The sequence below is a fragment of the Podarcis gaigeae genome (genome assembly GCF_964106915.1).
Source record: "Podarcis gaigeae genome assembly, chromosome: 18".
Lineage (NCBI taxonomy): Eukaryota > Metazoa > Chordata > Lepidosauria > Squamata > Lacertidae > Podarcis > Podarcis gaigeae.
In genome coordinates, this window is record NC_139696.1 from 7,981,699 (window position 1) to 8,001,677 (window position 19,979).

Sequence of the window (19,979 nt, forward strand, 5' to 3'; positions counted from 1 at the left end):
CTGGGATACGACGCTAGGACTTCTTCATCTGGCTGTTGTCCATCCCTGACTCTCCCACCTCTTCAGGCCAAACTTCCAACTTCCAAACACACCCCTTGACTTCTGTGCACCATGTTTTTCTCCAGCTCTGCACCTGCTGCTTGAGCCATTCAAGACTCCAGAAAGTTATTGTGATGAAACTTATTCCACTTGGAATAATCAAAATTATAGTCATCTCATCTGGTGAAAGCTCAGGAGATATTTCGGGAGATTGCATGAGCCTCGGAAAGAAACAGCAGCATGACAATATTAATTGCGCTGTGACTGCGAAAGAAAAAGTTGGTGCCGAAAATATTTCCTGTGTTGGAGACAAACTGAGTGAAGATGCAGAGCTAGCAAAAGAGGGGTGTGCCTGCCTTGTGCTTCCAAGCTCTGAAGGTAGAGTTGAAAACCACCCAGATTGGGAAAGCCCACCCAATCTGGTCTTGCAAGAGTCTTTGGTTTCTTCAGCTTTGCCTCCTTGGCAGGTAAGAGGAGGAGGAGGCAGAGCCAGAATGAGATCCCTGCTCCTTCTGTTGCTGCTTCTGCTGCTCATGATGCCCTTTGGAGTCTGCGGGAACCACAAGGCGAAATGCCCCTTGAATCTGGTCAGGGATGAAACGGATGCTCGCAATTACTACCGGCCTGGACACTTTCTCATCAGTGGGATCATCTCTCCAAAACACTTTTATAGGAACACTCCATACAACTTTTCTCAGACACCCTTCACCAGGAATGAAGTGTATGTATTTATATGCAGATGGTTTCATGGTCCTCCAGTCCTTTAAATGGTTCCCATTTATCAAGGAAAGAACCCCTTTCTCAGGGCTGGGGAGCTAAGGGCTGGTGTTGCAGGTCTACCCTGCCCTGACCATTGGTCTTGCTGGTTGGGGGTGATGGGAGCTGGGGAGTCCAGTAAAAGTTTCCACACAAACCACTCCTATTTCAATGTTCCCTGGGTCTTCCTTAGTGAAACACTCTCCTACCTTTGATTCTGTGTTGCTTTTAGTAGAATGCAAGGATGCCAATCAATCTGGTCAGGAGTCAAAAGGATGCGCTGAATTTCCCCACCTGCAGGATGGCATGAAACTCAGGCAATTTCCAAGGCTCAAATATTTAATTCAATATTCTTACATTTGGAAAATTCAGAAACTGTCGTTAAGGAATGCTACAGTTTTACAAATGGAATTTTAAGATCCTCTGGGTGACGTTTGGTGGCTGAAGAGATGGAAAGATGTGCTTTAATTGAAATGATAAATAAAATAAATTAAACAGGAGCCTTCCTTTTTGTGGAGTCAGGTCTCTAAAATGTGAAAAGGAATTATTCCTTTTTTTCACCGACAAACAACTGGCATCATTTCTAAGTAGTGATATGTTTGATATTTCTTCACTTGGAATCCATAGGTACCTGTTTCCTATCCCAGAGGGAGGCATGAAACTCAAACAATTTCCAAGCTGCTAAAATTATTTTATGTTTATTCTATTTGGATCATTGGTGAACAACCTTAGCCCAGTTCTCTTGACACAATACCACAGGAGACCTACAGCCCACCATGGGCTACATTAAAGGTTTCCTCCTCCAGTCCCAGCACTTTTTCCTTTCTGTCACAGTCTTTTTAAAAATAATTAGAAGCGTTATAAGGAACTCTTGAAAATGGGTAGATTTTTATGGGTGGAACGATATGCTTCAAAGAAAATGATTATATGGAATAAGACAGACCAGGGTGTGTCCTCATTGGTGGAGTCACTGATCCAAACATGGGCAAAATTATAGGTTTTACCACGCACTCAAACCTGAAAGCCACCAGGCCTCATTTGTAACTAAAAGGGTACTGAGGTATTTGGTGCTTCCCCTCCTTCAATCAAATGGTCTCTTACCTACCTATAGTCTAGCTCCTTGGAAGAAGCCAAAGACCACTGCAGCAAAAGCAGCCCTTGCAGCAACTTCCCAGTATATCACACATTTTGAGGGGCGCCTTCATTTCTTACTCATAAAACCATAGTAGAAAAGAATCATAGAGTTGTAGAGATGGAAGGGACCCGGAGGAAGCTCACCTGAAGCATCCATGACACATGGTCACCTTCGGAGGGAGTCTGTTCCACTGTTGAACAGCTCTGTGTGCTTCAAAAGTGCTGTAATGGAGCAGAGATTTCCAAATTTTTCTTCTATGCTAGACAGGAAAAGGTTTGAATTCAATGCAAAGGATGGATGAACAAAAAAACAAACAAATATTAATCTTTGTGGATCATATAATGTCCCCACCCCATTAATATGAACACCAGTTTCACTCTTTTTAAAGGATTCATTTATTGCAGGGAGGCAGCTAGGATCTACTGGCACATGTTGTCTTTCCTGTTCACCATCCAAGAGATCAACCAGGATCTCAGGCTCTTACCCAACATCACCCTGGGCTACAGCCTCTATGAGAACTATTTTGATGCAAGGATGACTTCGGACGCCATGCTAGAGCTGCTTGCAGGCAGCGGATGCAATATTCCCAATTATCACTGTGGAGAACAGAATCACCTGCTGGCTGTTCTTGAAAGAGGCAATACTGTCATCTCAAGAGTGATTTCAGCCTTGTCAGGCATCTACAAAATCCCACAGGTAAGTAGTGGGAGAGCATGGAAGGACAGAGAATTTCAACTGCATAAGATTCTACTTTCTCTTTGGAGGAGTCAAGTGGGGATATTTTTCAAAATGGGAAAATCCTGAGCTATGGATCCAACATCCCTTTTTCAAAACTGAGCCTTCACCAACTTGACACCTCCAGATGTTTCAGACTAAAACTCCCGTCAGCCTCAGCCAGCAGAGATTTAGATATCAGTCATTTCATATGATTAAATACCCGTTATGATGAAAGTAGAATAAATTGGTGATCTTTTGCTTTCCTTGCTAGATCAGTTATGGCTTCACTGCCCACGTTCTCGAAGGTAAAACCCTGTTCCCTTTTGTCTATCGGATGACTCCCAAAGAGGAAAGTCAGTACCAGGGGATTGTTGAATTGCTCCTGCATTTTGGATGGACGTGGATTGGCCTCTTCACTCCAGACAATGACAATGGAGAAAGATTTGTGAGCGCTGTGAAACCTCTGATGCTCAGCAAAGGGATTTGCATTGCTTTTTCAAAAACACTACCAGAAAATGATCCAGATCAATTTTTCAGGCCTGGGGAACCTTTTTTCCTATGGAGACAAGTTGGGGTATTTGTTTCCTATATAACCAATGTAATGGGCATAATTCTACTCCTGGCAATAAACATTGCATATGAGAAGGAAATAGGGGCAAAAGTCTGGATCACAACAGCTTTGCTAGAAATCAGAACTGGCTTTTACATCCCTCCAAATTTATTCCAGTACCTCCATGGTTATCTGTACTTTGCAATTCAGACCAGAATAAGGAGCAGCAAAGGTGACAAATATAAATTGCAGACCAATCTTGGGGATTATTTTAATCAAGCATTTCAGTGTTCATATTCAAAGCAACTGTTGTCCGTGAAAGGCAGGGTAAGATGCAGAGAGGAGGAGAAACTGGAGCCATTGCCCCAAGAGGAGCGTGAGACCGTCCTGTCTCATGACAGCTATGGCACTTACATCAATGTTCAAGCTGTGGCTCAGGCCTTGCATGCTTCGCTTTCATCGAGATCCCAGAGGAGGCTGATGGTGGAGGAAGGAGAGCAATGGGGACCCCAAAGGCTACAGCCGTGGCAGGTATTTCCTGCCCCTTTTTGCAAACTGCAGTCCACACAGATGCTGATCTTGACTGGGGATAGACCTGCAAAATATCATAGTTAGTATTGGTATTAGTAATAGTAGCAGACCGCCCAACGATTCTCTGATAATAATAGGGACATCGCATTCCATAATAATCTTACTGTAGATACCCAGGGCTTTTTTTCTGGGGCTTGGGACTCACTCAAACTCAGTTCTGGCACCTTTCAGGTGGGTACCGTTGCCATTCGCAGCGGGAGGTATTCCTGGTGAGTTTCGGCACCTTTTTTGCTAGAAATATATCACTGTTTATACCCCACACATCTTTTTGGGTTGCCTCAGCACTCTGGGCAGCTCCCAACATAAAGAAATTCATACTAAAATATTAAACATATTAAAATTTCCGATACAGAATTGGACGGCTTGCGGGTTGGATAACTCCACATCCGCCAACATTTCTCCAATGAACAAAGGGACATTCTAAGGAAAAGTGGGACATTCCAGGATCAAATGAAAAACTGTCTCTAATTCAGGGACATCCCTGGAAAATTGGGGCACTTGCAGGGTCTGTAGTAATAAAAATGGCTGAATAGGAATTTCAGTCTACATGAGATACACGCAGCCCCAAATCAGAAGAGGTTGAAGTGAGTAGGACTGAGATATCCATCTTGGCTTCAAGCTTTCTCAGTGCTGGTGCTTTCCCTTGCCGTTCTAGCTTCACCCTTTCTTGAGAGAAATCCGGTGTCTGAATACTTCGAGAGGCAGGCTGTGCTTGGATGAGAACTGGGAGCTGCCAGCGGACTTTGATATTTTGAACTGGGTGATGTCTCCCAATAAGTCTCATGTCGTTGTGAAAATTGGGAATATAAGGAGAGAGACGTCTGCTAGCATAAAGTTCACCATTAACCCAGAAGCCATTGAGTGGCCCAAGAAATTCAACAAGGTAGGGGGAATTACAGACAGGGGAGGCTAGGAGATCCTAAATATGATTTTCCTTCAACAACTGCTGCAAAAAGACTATGGTAGATCAGGTTGACCAATGATGTATTGACCATCCAATAACAACTGCAACCATCACTACTTCTTTCCACAGCAGCTGAGATAGGAGGGAAATTTGGGATGCTCAGAGAAAGGACAGAGCCCAGAGGTCCTCAGAGAAGACACCATCTATTTCCAAGCCAGACAGAGAATTTAAAAATTCTGGACAGAATCTTCGACAGAAAGGACTACGTAGATAAGAAGAAAAAGGAAAACCGCTAGGGAAAAGGGAAAATACTTAGTAAAAGCGAACTATTGGGTTTTCATACATGCAGAAGAATGGAAAGTAATTTATTTTAGAAATTATAATTACTAATTTATTGTGGATTTTAAAATTTGTGGAGGAAGCTCACTTGTAGATGTTGCAAACGTTAAACTATTGTACGTGCAGGAATTGAGAAGTGCACAGCTGTTGGTGAAGGATGAGAAGTTAAAAAAAGCAAACTGTATTGTAATATAAGGTTAATGTTAAGGAATGGCACATGAACTAGAAACAACTAGGGAAATAGATCAGTGACAAGAGGAAACCTTGCATGCCTCAAGAACAGAGTGAGGGAAACCAATATTTGGAAAAGTCATATTAAATGTGTCTTAATTAGCGGTTGAGAGATTATCAGAATCCTGAACTTTGGGGAAATCACATTTCAGACTCCATTGCCATTTTCTTTGAAGATTTTTTAAGCAGGGAAGCAGGTAAACGGAGAAGAGGAAACAGAGTTCTATGGTGCAAACCTCAGTTGTCCTGAACGAATTATGAAGAACATGATATTCTGGTCACTCCAATGGTCAGTGGGGGGTTGAAAGGACCCTGATGAGGGGGTCAAAGGCTGCAGTCCAGAGATCCGTTTCAATTCACCCTATGAGTGAATTACATACCCACAAATACTCCTAACTTTTCCTCTTTCTTGCACCTTCTTGTCTTTTTGGTTAGGCCGTGCCTCGTTCCAGGTGTACAGAAAGATGTCGACCTGGATATGCCAAGGTGGTTCTAGAAGGAAAGCCCATTTGCTGCTATGCTTGTGCTCGGTGTGCGGAAGGGACCTTCTCCGCCCAGGAAGGTGGGTGACGCCAAGGGGGAATGAATTCCTGGAGAGCGTAAACACAGGGCAGAAATCCAGTCTCACCCACTTTTTGTGAGATTTGTGCAGACATTGGGGAATGTGGATTCTTTCTCGACATCCATAGGATTAATCAACTTTATTACATCCAGGAAGGGAGTTGAAAGGAATGATCATAAGGAATAAATCTCTGGTGTTGAAAGTGGGCAGCTGTGAGAGGAATTCCCAAAAACATTCTTTTTTTTTATCCCAAGTCACACCAAAAAGGAAATAATTTTGATATTTATAAAAAATAATGGACAGGTGATGCAAACCAGCAAATTTTTAATAGCAAAAGCACAATAAAAAATAAACAATACTTCATATGAAAATTATTACAATATAATCAATGGACTGTTTTGATCTCACTACTATGAACATTGCATGGAAGCAACAGAAAACTGCATTTAAAATGTCAAGTTAAAGAGGGGTTTCTTCAGGACTAGGCAGGATCCAAACAATGCAGTTAACAGAAGTGGAGTGCTCATTGCTACTCAGTTTATCCTAGATCACAATGTTACTTTACCTATTTTAACATTCTTATTTCCTGAGGTCCACCACAGAGTTTTTCAAAATGTAAAAGAGCACAGATCATTAGGGATGTAACTGATGATGCAGCCACTTTTTCCTCTTCCCTAGATGCAGAACATTGCACCAAATGCTCAGAAGATCAGTATCCAAACAAGGACAGAGATCAATGTGTCCCCAAGATTATCATCTTCCTGGCTTATGAAGAATATTTGGGAATGGTGTTAGCTTCCGTTGCCCTCTTCTTCTCCTTAACAGCAGGCATTGTGTTGGGAATCTTCATTAAATACAAGGAAACTCCCATAGTCAAAGCCAACAACCGGGACCTCTCCTACATCCTCCTCGTCTCCCTCCTGCTTTCCTTTTGGTCCTCCTTCCTCTTCATCGGGCGCCCAAGGAAAGAGACCTGCCTTCTCCGACAAACGGCCTTCAGCATCATCTTCTCAGTTGCTGTTTCTTCTGTCTTGGCAAAGACCATCACGGTGGTGCTGGCCTTCCTGGCCACAAAGCCCGGGAACAGGGTGAGGAGATGGCTGGGCAAGAGTCTGGCCAACTCCATTGTCATCTCCTGTTCTGGGGGGCAAGTTCTCATCTGCACCATCTGGCTGGGCTCTTCTCCCCCATTCCCAGAGCCCGACACGTTCTCCCAGGTGGGAGAGATCATCCTGCAATGCAACGAAGGGTCTGTGGCCATGTTCTACGTTGCCCTCGGCTACCTGGGCTTCTTGGCTGCCACCTGCTTCACGGTGGCTTTCCTAGCCAGGAAGCTGCCCGGCTCCTTCAACGAAGCCAAGCTGATCACCTTCAGCATGCTGGTCTTCTGCAGTGTTTGGGTGTCTTTTGTGCCCACCTACCTGAGCACCAAGGGCAAGTACATGGTGGCTGTGCAGATCTTCTCTATGTTGGCCTCCAGTGCTGGGCTTCTGGGCTGCATCTTCCTCCCCAAGTGCTACCTTATTGTGATAAGGCCTGATCTGAACACAAAGGAGCACCTGACAACCAGAAATTAAGGGAACAGTTGATTCTTAAAATATTCCATGTTCCCGATGCCCAGAAGTGCATAAAGGAAACACAGCTACTCCTCCATGTTCCTCCTTTTCCACCTCTGAAAGAGACTGTGTTCCTTCTTAGCCCAGGTTTTGTGTAGTCCAGTTGACATGAACATTAAGATGGGAGGAAATGTTTTGCTACCTTGCTTTGCCAATGACTACAATGAGTCCTGGTGTACTGCCCGTAGTTTGTAAACTATTATCTTTTAATAATTTTGTGTTTTGGGAACTTATATTTATCTCACAACAAGATAGTCTAGAGGGAGATAGGAGTTAGGTTTTTTGTTCAGTTTGCTTTGCTATTAACCATATCAATTCTCATATTCAACAATACTTTCTAGTTATGTCATTGCTAGATATTCAAATACCTGTGCTCCATTTTCTATAGATATGCTGTATCATTCATAAGCTCACTTCACATCATTTTGTTCTCCTAAACTTTGTATATTAATAAATAGAGAAAATCATTTAAATTATCTTCCGTAGTCTGCTGGTTTAATTTCTGTATTGTGTAAGCTCTGCTCCCTGTTCCAAAGAGTAGCAACGGACCTTAGCCAAGCCTTGACTGGAGTCCAATGGATTTTATTGCATTGTCCAGGATATGACACATTGTGCACTGATGTTGAGTGGATCACCAGATTACGAATGAGCCAGCAACAAGTTTAGCATTGGAGGGAAGCAATGAGACGATGCCAGATAGTTGTATTCCCTGCCTGCCAAACCTTTTAAGAGGAAGCATCTTATGCTCAGTCCGGAAGGAAGAGCGAGAGGCCTCCTCCTCCTCCAACTCAGGTTCCTCCCATTCAGGTCCCCATTTATAGAGCAAAACCAAGATCAGATGGGAAGTGAAAATCATTGGCAGAACAGCCACTGATGAAGCATTTAGATTCATTAGCTAAGATTGCATCCTACTTAGACTTTCATCTCTCCAGACTAGTGGAAAGCTTACTAAACACTTATTCTTATAGCAATTCAACCTGCAGCAATCCAATGAAGGCTCCTATATAAATTTAATAATTAAAGGTCCCGAGAAAGCTGACTGGGTTATTTATGTATGCAACCACAGCAGCTAGAACTTTATATGCACAGAAATGGAAAGAGGGAGGATTGGCTTATGAAACTGGGGGAATATGCTGAAATGGTGAAATTACCTGCTAAACTAAGAGGACATGAGGATGAATCTTTTCAGGAAGAATGGAGACCATTGATATCTTACTTGTCATCTATAATCCATACATGAAGTCAAAGGCAGGATTTGAAATATAAGCAGCGGATTACTGAAATACGATGTCAGGGAACTGCCATTGGAAAGGCAGGTGGTGGAGGGGCTCTCGGAAGCTAGGAGAGACTCAGCAGCGGAGGAAGGTACCAGCAGGGGGAGAGAGGGAGATCAGAGAGAAAGTGAGTCGAAGGGATGGCTCAGGGAGTCTTCCAGCGTAAACAGTAGAGAAGTCTCAGGACCTCCTATAGGTACACCCACTCCTCGCCGGAAACTGTCACGCCGAGAATCCCGAAGACGCGTTTCCGTTAAGGAGCTTTTATGTTGGAGTAGATTCCGTAAACGCCCACTGTCGGATTCTGCCAGCGATTAAGGGAGTCATGTTTAAGGGGCTCCGCTAAAGACAGAGTTTTGAGAACCATGCCCAAGCTCTGAGGGACTAAGCTTTTACGCACAAGCAGCTCATCATCCCATCACATACGACATTGGGGCTTTGGTAATAAAAACATTTTTTTAAAAAACATCTGATAAAAAGAAGTAATAAAAACAAACATAGAGAAGGGAGGGTGGGGACTCAAGAAGAAATTGGGGGGGGTTGTTTTGTTTTTTTAAACTGTATACGAAGACAAGTGATTGGAATATCTCTGTGGAGACATAATAATTATTTTTTTTAATGTAATAAAGAAAGCATCCACCCAGATTCTTAGGAAGTTGAGGTAATTTGTTTTTGTTTTTTTATAATAATATTTATTCAGAATTTCAAAAACACATAAGTATATAAAAAAAGAATGAAAGGGGGGGGGAAGGAAAATACATCACCAAAAAAGAAAAAAGCATAAAAAACATACATACAAAAGAAAAATACAAATCCAAATTACATTCTTTCGTTTACTTGTTTCTTGGACCTCCTCACACCTCCCTTTTTGTATTCTAACTTAATTCATTATTTCAGCAAATTCTTCCCATATTTCTCAATTTTTGTTCAAAAAAATTTATCTTAACAATCTGTCTCCCCCCCCCCTTTCTTAACTCAGCATATCCTTTCCAGCTTTTACTATATTCTGTTATTCAATTTACCGTTAATTTCTTTAACCTTATCTTACCTTAGAAACCATATAATTTCAAAATTTAAACCATATTTATAAATAACTCCTTCAAACCTTTCTACTAATGCCAATTAGTTCCTTTCCAACATATTCCCTGATATTTCATTAGTATTACACTAATTCCGAAAATAATAATAATAAAAATTCTCCTTTTTATATACTCCCCCCCCCCTTTAATTTTATCCAACGTCCGTTCTTCCTGGTCTCGGGTTAAATCAGTCCTTTCTAACCATTACATCCAGTCCATCAATCTGGTGTTCTAATGTCCGAGGCTCTTAAGTCTCTTCCATGCCCCCTCTGCAGGTTTTCTTGTTCCTGTTTATATTTGCACCCTTCCCTGTCCCTTGTTGGTTTCTTTCGTAGTTTCTTCCCTTTCTCCTTGAGGAGTGGATCTTCAGGGAATACCAACCGGTAGTAATCTCCATTTTCTTTCATCATGCTAGCCCATTCCCCAAAGTCCCACTCCCCTAGATTAATTTTGTATTCCAAAAAATAGTTATTCCAAAAATAGTTATCAACTTGTTTCACAGTCCCACCAGAGTTAAGAGCTTCTTTGACCCCAGACACTTCCAGACACACTCCAAGTTCAATCTTCCAATACTTTTGGTCCTGCAGGACTTTTGGCTTTTGGTCCTGCAGGACTTTGGGTCTCTCCATTTGTGTCATTTGAGGTACGGTCTCGATCTCTTCCATCTTCATCTGCCCTTGGGCTTGCCCTGTCAAGCCAGTTTCCTGAGTTGGTTGCTATAAGATTTCTTTATCTTTGTTTCCTGTTAGTTCATATTCACTGGCTACAACAGTCATCAAGTCCAACTTTTCATTCATCAAGTTCATTTTCTCATGCAACTGCATCAGCATAGCATTTGTTTTGCCAAGGGCAGACACCAAAACTTCCTCCCAGCGCATTTCTGTTCAAGGTCAAGCAACTGGTCCCACGGTCTGATCTGTAAAGTCTCCCTGTAAACTGCAGCAACAAACTGACAAGCTCCCTCTAGGGAAACAATTTCTATTTACGTCCATCTTTAAGATGTATCCAACAAAGGGAAATTTACTTTCGATTTTAATTTGTTTCTCTTTTTTTTTAAACTATCTATCAAAATATTCCACTTTCAATCAATGGACATCTCCAACAATTTCTGTCCTGACAACCCGTCCCCAGATTTGGGACGATGAAAGCTTATATTCCTTTACTCTTTCTCTGCAGGCTTAGACGATCAAAATTTTCCCCCTTTTCTCCTGCTGTCAAGGGGGTTTTATTGGTTATAAATGCAGGAAATTTCAATCTTTAGATCAATTTTCCAGGCTGTTTAGCTTGTAAAATCTTTGCTTCAGTCTATTTACAAAAAGCGGAAGGCGGAGTTCCTGTTTAGACCTTCCCGCTTCGTTGCCTAATTCATAAATTTCATAGATTTCTTGGTCAAATCTTCCGTTTCTACTCACGGGTACTTGTTTAGAGTCCAAATGTCAGCAGGAAAAAGTCGGTGCTCTCCAGCGATGGCTTTGCGGCTTCCCTCTGTGAAAGTAGCAATCGGTTCGCAGCACCGCACTGCTCACCCCACTCCACTCCGGAGCCCCAAAGAGGGGAGGCGCTCTTGGTGCTCTGCTGAACCCCACGTTCCCAGGCATCTCCGCCTGGGATTTCTAGCGGATCCCCGCCTTCGCAACGGTGGAAAGACCCAATTTTCAGGGAGCCCGGTCCTCCGGTTGGAGGAACTCCACCATTCGCCGATGGCGCTGACCCGGAAGTCCTGGAAGTTGAGGTAATTTGATTCTGTTTTATTATTTTAACTTTTGGAATGCTCTAAAGTAAGACTATAAACTTTGTTTATGAGTAGAGATGTTTCTGCTCAAAGACGAGGAGCAAGTAGGCTCCATGTGCAACAGAAGCTCTCCTTCCGCAGAACATGTCGAAGGGGAAGGGAGAGCCTAAGGCTCTGAGCAAACTTTCTCCCCTCCTCCAACCCCGGAGAGCTTCCCTCTGATGGAGAAGCCTTTCAAAGAGGGGGTGGAAATTCACTTGAAGTAGCTTCAAAACCACAAACATGCTACTTCCCTTCAGGGGGAGAACCAGAAGGGATCGGCAGGAATCAAATCCACCCAAAGTGGCCAACTAGAAGAAGAAGAAGAGTTTGGATTTCATATCCCGCTTTATCACTACCCTAAGGAGTCTCAAAGCAGCTCACAATCTCCTTTTCCTTCCTTCCCCACCACAAACACTCTGTGAGGTGAGTGGGGCTGAGAGACTTCAGAGAAGGGTGACTGGCCCAAGGTCACCTAGCAGCTGCAGGTGGAGGAGCGGGGAAGCGAACCCGGTTCACCAGATTACGAGTCCACCGCTCTTAACCACTACACCACACTGGCTCTCTAAAGCATCCCTAACAGATAGCCATTCAACCTCTGCTTAAAAACCTCCAAGCAAGGAGAGTCCATGGTCAGATCCAGCTCCTTCTTTGGTCCTTGTGAGCAAAGTTCAAGCCAAACTTCCAATTCCCCAAAACACCTTTTGACTTTTCTCCATCATGTTTTTCTCCAGCTCTGCACCTGCGGCCTGAGCCATTCAAGACTTCGGAAAGTTAATGTAATGTAATTTATTCCACTTGGAATAATCAAAATTATAGTCATCTCATCTTCTAAATGCTCAGGAGATATTTCTGCAGGTTACATCAGCCTCAGAAAGTAGCATGACAATATTAATTGCGCTGTGTCTGGGAAAGAAAAAGTTGGTGCAGAGAATATTTCCTGTGTTGGAGACGGACTGAGTGAAGATGCAGAGCTGGCAAAAGAGGGGTGTGCCTGCCTTGTGCTTCCGAGCTCTGAAGGTAGAGTTGAAAACCACCCAGATTGGGAAAGCCCACCCTGTCTGGTCTTGCAAGAGTCTTTCGGTTCTTCTGCTTTGCCTCCTTGGCAGGTAAGAGGAGGAGGAGGCAGAGCCAGAATGAGATCCCTGCTCCTTCTGTTGCTGCTTCTGCTGCTCATGATGCCCTTTGGAGTCTGTGGGAACCACAAGGCGAAATGCCCCTTGAATCTGCTCAGGGATGAAACGGATGCTCGCAATTACTACCGGCCTGGACACTTTCTCATCAGTGGGATCATCTCTCCAAAACACATTTATAAGGAAACTCCATACGTATTTTCTCAGACACCCTTTGCCAGCACTGAAGAGTATGTACTTCACAGTTTCATGGTCCTTCTAGCAGTTCCTATTTATCAAGGAAAGAGCCCCTTTCTCAGTGCTGGGGAGCCAAGGGCTGATGTTGCAGGAGTACCCTGCCCTGACCATTGGTCTTGCTGGCAGGCCTCATTTGTAACTAAAAGGGGACTGAGGTATTTGGTGCTTTCCCTCCTTCAATCAAATTGTCTCTTTTCTACCTATAGTCTAGCCCCTTGGAAGAAGATGAAGACCAATGCAGGAAAAGCAGCCTTTGCAGCAACTTCCCAGTATATCACACATTTTGAGGGGCGCCTTCATTTCTTACTCATAAAACCATAGTAGAGAAGAATCATAGAGTTGTAGAGATGGAAGGGACCTGGAGGAAGCTCACCTGAAGCATCCATGACACATGGTCACCTTTGGAAAGAGTCTGTTCCACTGTTGAACAGTTCTGTGTTCTGTTTGCATCAAAGCTCCAGTCATGGAGCAGAGATCTCCAAATTTTTGTTCTATGCTAGACAGGAAAAGGTTTGATATTAATGTAAAAGGATAAATAAATACTAATCTTTGTGGATCATATAATGCTTCCTCCCTCCCATTCATATGAATATCAGTTTCACTCTTTTTAAATAATTAATTTATTGCAGGGACGGAGCTAGGTACTTCTGGCACGTGTTGTCTTTCCCGCTCACCATCCAAGAGATCAACCAGGATCTCAGGCTCTTACCCAACATCACCCTGGGCTACAGCCTCTATGAGAACTATTGCGATGCAAGGATGACTTCGGACGCCATGCTAGAGCTGCTTGCAGGCAGTGGATGCAATATTCCCAATTATCACTGTGGAGAACAGAATCACCTGCTGGCTGTTCTTGAAAGAAGCAATACTGTCATCTCAAGAGTGATTTCAGCCTTGTCAGGCATCTACAAAATCCCACAGGTAAGTAGTGGGAGAGCATGGAGGGAAAGAGAATTTCAACTGCGTAAAATACTACGAAGCAGGGATATTTTAAAAAATGGGAAAATCCTGAGCTATGGATCCAACATCCCTTTTTCAAAACTGAGCCTTCACCAACTTGACACCTCCAGATGTTTCAGACTAAAACTCCCATCAGCCTCAGCCAGCAGAGATTTAGATATCAGGCATTTCATATGATTAAAAATCTGTTATGCTGAAAGTAAAATAAATTGCTGATCTTTTGCTTTCCTTGCTAGATCAGTTACGGCTTCACTGCCCAGGTTCTCAAAGGTAAAACCCTGTTCCCTTTTGTCTACCGGATGACTCCCAAAGAGGAAAGTCAGTACGAGGGGATTGTTGAATTGCTCCTGCATTTTGGATGGACGTGGATTGGCCTCTTCGCTCCAGACAATGACAGTGGAGAAAGATTTGTGAGCGCTGTGAAACCTCTGATGCTCAGCAAAGGAATCTGCATTGTTTTCTCAAAAATTATACCAGAAAATGATATAGATCAATCTATCAGGCCTGGGGAACCTTTTTTCCTATGGAGACAAGTTGGGGTATTTGTTTCCTATATAACCAATGCAATGGGCATTATAATACTCATGGCAATACATGATTACGTGGTAATACAAGAGGAGGAAATAGGGGCGAAAGTGGATCACAACAGCTTTGCTAGAAATCAGAATTGGCTTTCACATCCCTCCAAATTTATTCCAGTACCTCCATGGTTCTCTGTCCTTTGCAATTCAGACTGGAATAAGGAGCAGCAAAGGTGACAAATTGCAGACCAATTTTCTGGATTATTTGAATCAAGCATTTCCGTGTTCATATTCAAAGCATTTGTTGTCCGTGAAAGGCAGGGTAAGATGCAAAGAGAAGGAGAAACTGGAGCCATTGCCCCAAGGGGGGCGTGAGAGAACCCTGTCTCTAGACAGCTATGGCACTTACATCAATGTTCAGGCTGTGGCTCAGGCCTTGCATGCTTCGCTTTCATCGAGATCCCAGAGGAGGCTGATGGTGGAGGAAGGAGAGCAATGGGGACCCCAAAGGCCACAGCCGTGGCAGGTATTTCCTTCCCCTTTTTGCAACCTGCAGTCCACACAGATGCTGATCTTGACTGGGGATAGACCTGCAAAATATCATAGTTACTATTAGTACTAGTAATAGTAGTAGACCCCCCAACGATTCTCTGATGAAAATACAGACGCCCCATTCCATAACGATAATTTTACTGTTGATATCCAGAGCTTTTTAAAGGCGGAACTCATTGAAACTCAGTTTTGGCACCTTTCACATGGGTACCGTTGCCATTCGCAGCGGGAGGTATTCCTGGTGAGTTCCGGCACCTTCTTTTCTAGAATAGCACTGTTTACACATCTTCTTCAGTTGTCTCAGCACTCTGGGCAGCTCCCAACTTAAAGAAATTCATACTAAAATATTAAACATATTAAAAATTCCTGATATAGGATTAGACGGCTTGTGGCTTGAATAACTCCACAGCCACCAACCTCTCTCCAACGAAAATAGGGACATTCTAATGAAAAGTGGGAAATTTTGGGATCAAATGAAAAACTGTCTCTAATTCAGGAACATCCCTGGAAAATTGGAGCACTTGAGGGCTCTGTAGTAATAGAAATGGCTGAATAGGAATTCCAGTCTACATGAGATACACGCAGGCCCCAAATCATAAGAGGCTGAAGTGAGTAGGACTGAGATATCCATCTTGGCTTTCAGATTTCTTAACGCTGGTGTTTTCCCCTGCCATTTCAGCTTCACCCTTTCTTAAGAGAAATCCGGTGTCTGAATACTTCCAGAGGCAGGCTGTGCTTGGATGAGAACTGGGAGATACCAGCGGACTTCAATATTATGAACTGGGTGGTCTATCCCAATAATTCTCGTGACCTTGTGAAAATTGGGAATATAAGGAGAGAGACGTCTGCTAGCTTAAAGTTCACCATTAACCCAGAAGCCATTGAGTGGAACAAGAAATTCAATAAGGTAGCGTAAATCACAGAGGGAGAAGGCTAGGAGATCCTTATTATGTTTTTCCTTAAACAACCGCTGAAAAATGACCATATCAGGTTGACCAATGGTGTCTTGACTGTCAATAACAGCTGCAACCACAATTCCTTCTTTCCACAGCAGCTGAGATAGGAGGGGAAGTTGGGGTGCTCAGAGAAAAGATAGAGCCCAGAGGTCCTCAGAGAAGACAGCATCTTTTTCTGAGTCAGACTGAGAATTTAAAAATTCTGGACAGAATCCGACAGAAAGGACTACGTAGATAAGAAGAAAAGGGAAAGCCCCTAGTAAAAGTGAACTATTGGGCTTTCATACATGCAGAAAGATGGAAAGTAATTTATTTTAGAAATGATAATTACTGATTTATTGTGGATTTTTTAATTTGTGGAGTAAGCTCACTTGTAGATGTTGCAAATGTTAAACTATTGTATGTGCAGGAATTGAGAAGTGCACAGCTGTTGTTGAAGGATGAGAAGTTAAAAAAACCAAACCCTATTATAATATAAGATTAATGTTAAGGAATGGCACGTGAACTAGAAACAACTAGGGAAATAGATCAGCGACAAGAGGAAACCTTGCATGCCTCAAGAACAGAGTGAGGGAAACCAATATTTGGAAAAGTCATATTAATATGCCTTAATTAGTGATTGAGAGATTATCAGAATCCTGAACTTTGGGGAAATCACATTTCAGACTCCATTGCCATTTTCTTTGAAGATTTATTAAGCAAGGAAGCAGGTAAACGGAGAAGAGGAAACAGAGTTCTGTGGTGCAAACCTCAGTTGTCCTGAACGGATTATGAAGAACAGGATATTCTGGTCACCCCAATGGTCAGTGGGGGGTTGAAAGGACCCTGATGAGGGGTCAAAGGCTGCAGTCCAGAGATCCATTTGAATTCACTCTATGTGTGAATTAAGGTAAAGGTAACGGGACCCCTGACCATTAGGTCCAGTCGTGGCCGACTCTGGGGTTGCGGTGCTCATCTCACTTTATTGGCCGAGGGAGCCAGCGTACAGCTTCTGGGTCATGTGGGCAGCATGCTAAGCCAATTCTGGTGAACCGGAGCAGCGTACAGAAACGCCATATACCTTCCCGCTGGAACGGTACCTATTTATCTACTTGCACTTTTGACGTGCTTTTGAACTGCTAGGATGGCAGGAGCAGGGACCGAGCAACGGGAGCTCACCCCGTCATGGGGATTCAAACCGCCGACCTTCTGATTGGCAAGCCCTAGGATCTGTGGTTTAACCCACAGCACCACCCACATCCCTATGAGTGAATTGCATACCCACAAATATTCCGAACTGCTCCTCTTTCTTGCACCTTCTTGTCTTTCTGCTTAGGCCGTACCTCGTTCCAGGTGTACAGAAAGATGTCTACCTGGATATGTCAAGCTGGTTCTAGAAGGAAAACCCATTTGCTGCTATGCTTGTGCTCGGTGTGCGGAAGGGACCTTCTCTGCCCAGGAAGGTGGGTGACTCCAAGGGGGAAGGTATTTCTAGAGAGAGTAAACACAGGGCAGAAATCCAGTCTCACACACTTTTTTGTGAGAATTCTGCAGACATTTTGGAATGTGTCTCTTTCCTCAATTACTTTAGGATTAATCGCCTTCATTACATCCTGGTAGAGAGCTGAAAGGAATGATCATAAGGAAGAAATCTCTATTCTGGGCTGCATCAATAGGAGTATAGCATCTAGATCAAGGGAAGTAATAGTGCCACTGTATTCTGCTCTGGTCAGACCTCAGCTGGAGTACTGTGTCCAGTTCTGGGCACCACAGTTCAAGAAGGACACTGACAAACTGGAACGTGTCCAGAGGAGCGCAACCAAAATGGTCAAAGGCCTGGAAACGATGCCTTATGAGGAACGGCTAAGGGAGCTGGGCATGTTTAGCCTGGAGAAGAGGAGGTGAAGGGGTGATATGAAAGCCATGTTCAAATATATAAAAGGATGTCACACAGAGGAGGGAGAAAGGTTGTTTTCTGCTGCTCCAGAGAAGCGGACACGGAGCAATGGATCCAAACTACAAGAAAGAAGATTCCACCCTAACATTAGGAAGAACTTCCTGACAGTAAGAGCTGTTTGACAGTGGAATTTGCTGCCAAGGAGTGTGGTGGAGTCTCCTTCTTTGGAGGTCTTTAAGCAGAGGCTTGACAACCATATGTCAGGAGTGCTCTGATGGTGTTTCCTGCTTGGCAGGGGGTTGGACTCGATGGCCCTTGTGGTCTCTTCCAGCTCTAGGATTCTATGATTTCTTCAAAACGTAATAGAGCACAGATCATTGGGGATGTAAGTGATGCTGCAGCCACTCTTTTTCTCTTCCCCAGATTCAGAACATTGCAGCAAATGCTCAGAAGATCACCATTCAAACAAGGACAGAGATCAATGTGTCCCCAAGATTACCACCTTCCTGGCTTATGAAGAATATTTGGGAAGTGTTTTAGCTTCCATTGCCCTCTTCTTGTCCTTAACAGCAGGCATTGTGTTGGGAATCTTCATTAAATACAAGGACACTCCCATAGTCAAAGCCAACAACCGGGACCTCTCCTACATCCTCCTCGTCTCCCTCCTGCTTTCCTTTGGGTCCTCCTTCCTCTTCATCGGGCGCCCAAGGAAAGAGACCTGCCTTCTCCGACAAATGGCCTTCAGCATCATCTTCTCAGTTGCTGTTTCTTCTGTCTTGGCAAAGACCATCACGGTGGTGCTGGCCTTCCTGGCCACAAAGCCCGGGAACAGGGTCAGGAGATGGCTGGGCAAGAGTCTGGCCAACTCCATTGTCATCTCCTGTTCTGGGGGGCAAGTTCTCATCTGCACCATCTGGCTGAGCTCTTCTCCCCCATTCCCAGAGCCCGACATGCGCTCCCAGCTGGGAGAGATCATCCTGCAATGCAACGAAGGGTCTGTGGCCATGTTTTACATTGCCCTCGGCTACCTGGGCTTCTTGGCTGCCACCTGCTTCACGGTGGCTTTCCTAGCCAGGAAGCTGCCTGGCTCCTTCAACGAAGCCAAGCTGATCACCTTCAGCATGCTGGTCTTCTGCAGTGTTTGGGTGTCTTTTGTGCCCACCTACCTGAGCACCAAGGGCAGGTACATGGTGGCCGTGCAGATCTTCTCTATGTTGGCCTCCAGTGCTGGGCTTCTGGGCTGCATCTTCCTTCCCAAGTGCTACATTATTGTGCTGAGGTCTGATCTTAATACAAAGGAGCACCTGACAACCAGAAATTAAGGGAACATCTGATTCTTAAAATAGTCCATGTTCCCAGTGTCCAGAAGTGCCTAAAGAAAACACAGCTACTCATCTATGTTGCTTATTCTCCATCTCTGAAGGAGATTATGTTCATTCTTATCCCAACGTTTATGTAGTTCTGTTGATATGAACCGTAAGATGGGAGGAAATGTTTTGCTACCTTGCTTTGCCAAGGACTACAATGAGTCCTAGTCTACTGCCCTTAGTTTGTAAACTATTATCTATTAATAATTTTGTGTTTGGGGAACTTACATTTATCTCACAACAAGATAGGCTGGAGGGAGAGAGGAGTTAGGTTTTTGAGTCTGTTTGCTTTGTCATGACTACCTGTTAACCATATCAATTCTTATATTCAACAATACTGTTTGGTTATGCCAGTTCTATGTATACAGTTTTCTATGCTCCATTCCCCGCATTTATGCGCTATCATTCATAAGTTCACTCCACATCATTTCATTCTCCTAAGCTTTGTATAAACTTAGAAATTCATTAAAGAGATCTTCCGTAGTCTGTTGGTTTAATTTCCGTATTGTGTAAGCTCTGCTCCCTGTTCCAAAGAGTAGCAGCTGACCTTAGCCAAGCCTTGACTGGGATCCAATGAATTTTATTGCACTGGCCAGGATTAGGAATAGGGTTACGGGCGGGCGAGTTAGGCGGGTTAGAGGGGAGAGGGAACTCCGGCGCTCATGGGAGTGGCAGGCCGCCTACACCAATCTGGAAGAGTCATTGTGAAAGGAGGTGGGGAGAGTAGAGCTGGGGAAGGCAATGGGTCACGAAAGGCAGCAGTGGAAAGCGGGGAGAGGCGGGGCGGGGTTGAGTGGGGAGTGGTCACGCCCA

At 43.9% G+C, this 19,979-nt stretch overlaps 1 protein-coding gene, 1 long non-coding RNA gene and 1 pseudogene across 5 annotated transcripts in view; 2 read left to right on the forward strand and 1 right to left on the reverse strand.

The window, feature by feature from the left end:
• Positions 1 to 8,672, forward strand: part of LOC310835552 (vomeronasal type-2 receptor 26-like) — a gene marked incomplete at its 5' end in the record, with an annotated part of 84,076 nt that extends 75,404 nt beyond the window's left edge. The window contains 6 exons of one of the 3 annotated variants that reach the window (XM_083720253.1): positions 255 to 760; positions 2,335 to 2,626; positions 2,919 to 3,728; positions 4,444 to 4,671; positions 5,698 to 5,824; positions 6,503 to 8,671. In XM_083720253.1, the coding sequence (XP_083576379.1) occupies positions 255 to 760; positions 2,335 to 2,626; positions 2,919 to 3,728; positions 4,444 to 4,671; positions 5,698 to 5,824; positions 6,503 to 7,401 (2,862 nt within the window). In that variant the 3' untranslated portion in view covers positions 7,402 to 8,671. Of the gene's footprint in view, positions 1 to 254; positions 761 to 2,334; positions 2,627 to 2,918; positions 3,729 to 4,443; positions 4,672 to 5,697; positions 5,825 to 6,502 lie in introns of those variants that run through there. The other 2 variants (XM_083720251.1, XM_083720257.1) reach the window with 2 other exon arrangements.
• Positions 208 to 19,631, forward strand: LOC310835569 (vomeronasal type-2 receptor 26-like; annotated as a pseudogene). The gene is made up of 7 exons (XR_014568656.1): positions 208 to 317; positions 12,486 to 12,927; positions 13,564 to 13,855; positions 14,131 to 14,941; positions 15,647 to 15,874; positions 17,239 to 17,365; positions 18,223 to 19,631. The product of XR_014568656.1 is annotated as a vomeronasal type-2 receptor 26-like (transcript).
• Positions 2,074 to 3,645, reverse strand: LOC310835889. The gene is made up of 2 exons (XR_014559768.1): positions 3,612 to 3,645; positions 2,074 to 2,189 (listed from the first exon to the last, which is right to left on the reverse strand). It is a non-coding gene; the product is annotated as an uncharacterized lncRNA (long non-coding RNA).
• Positions 19,632 to 19,979: the final 348 nt, after the last annotated feature.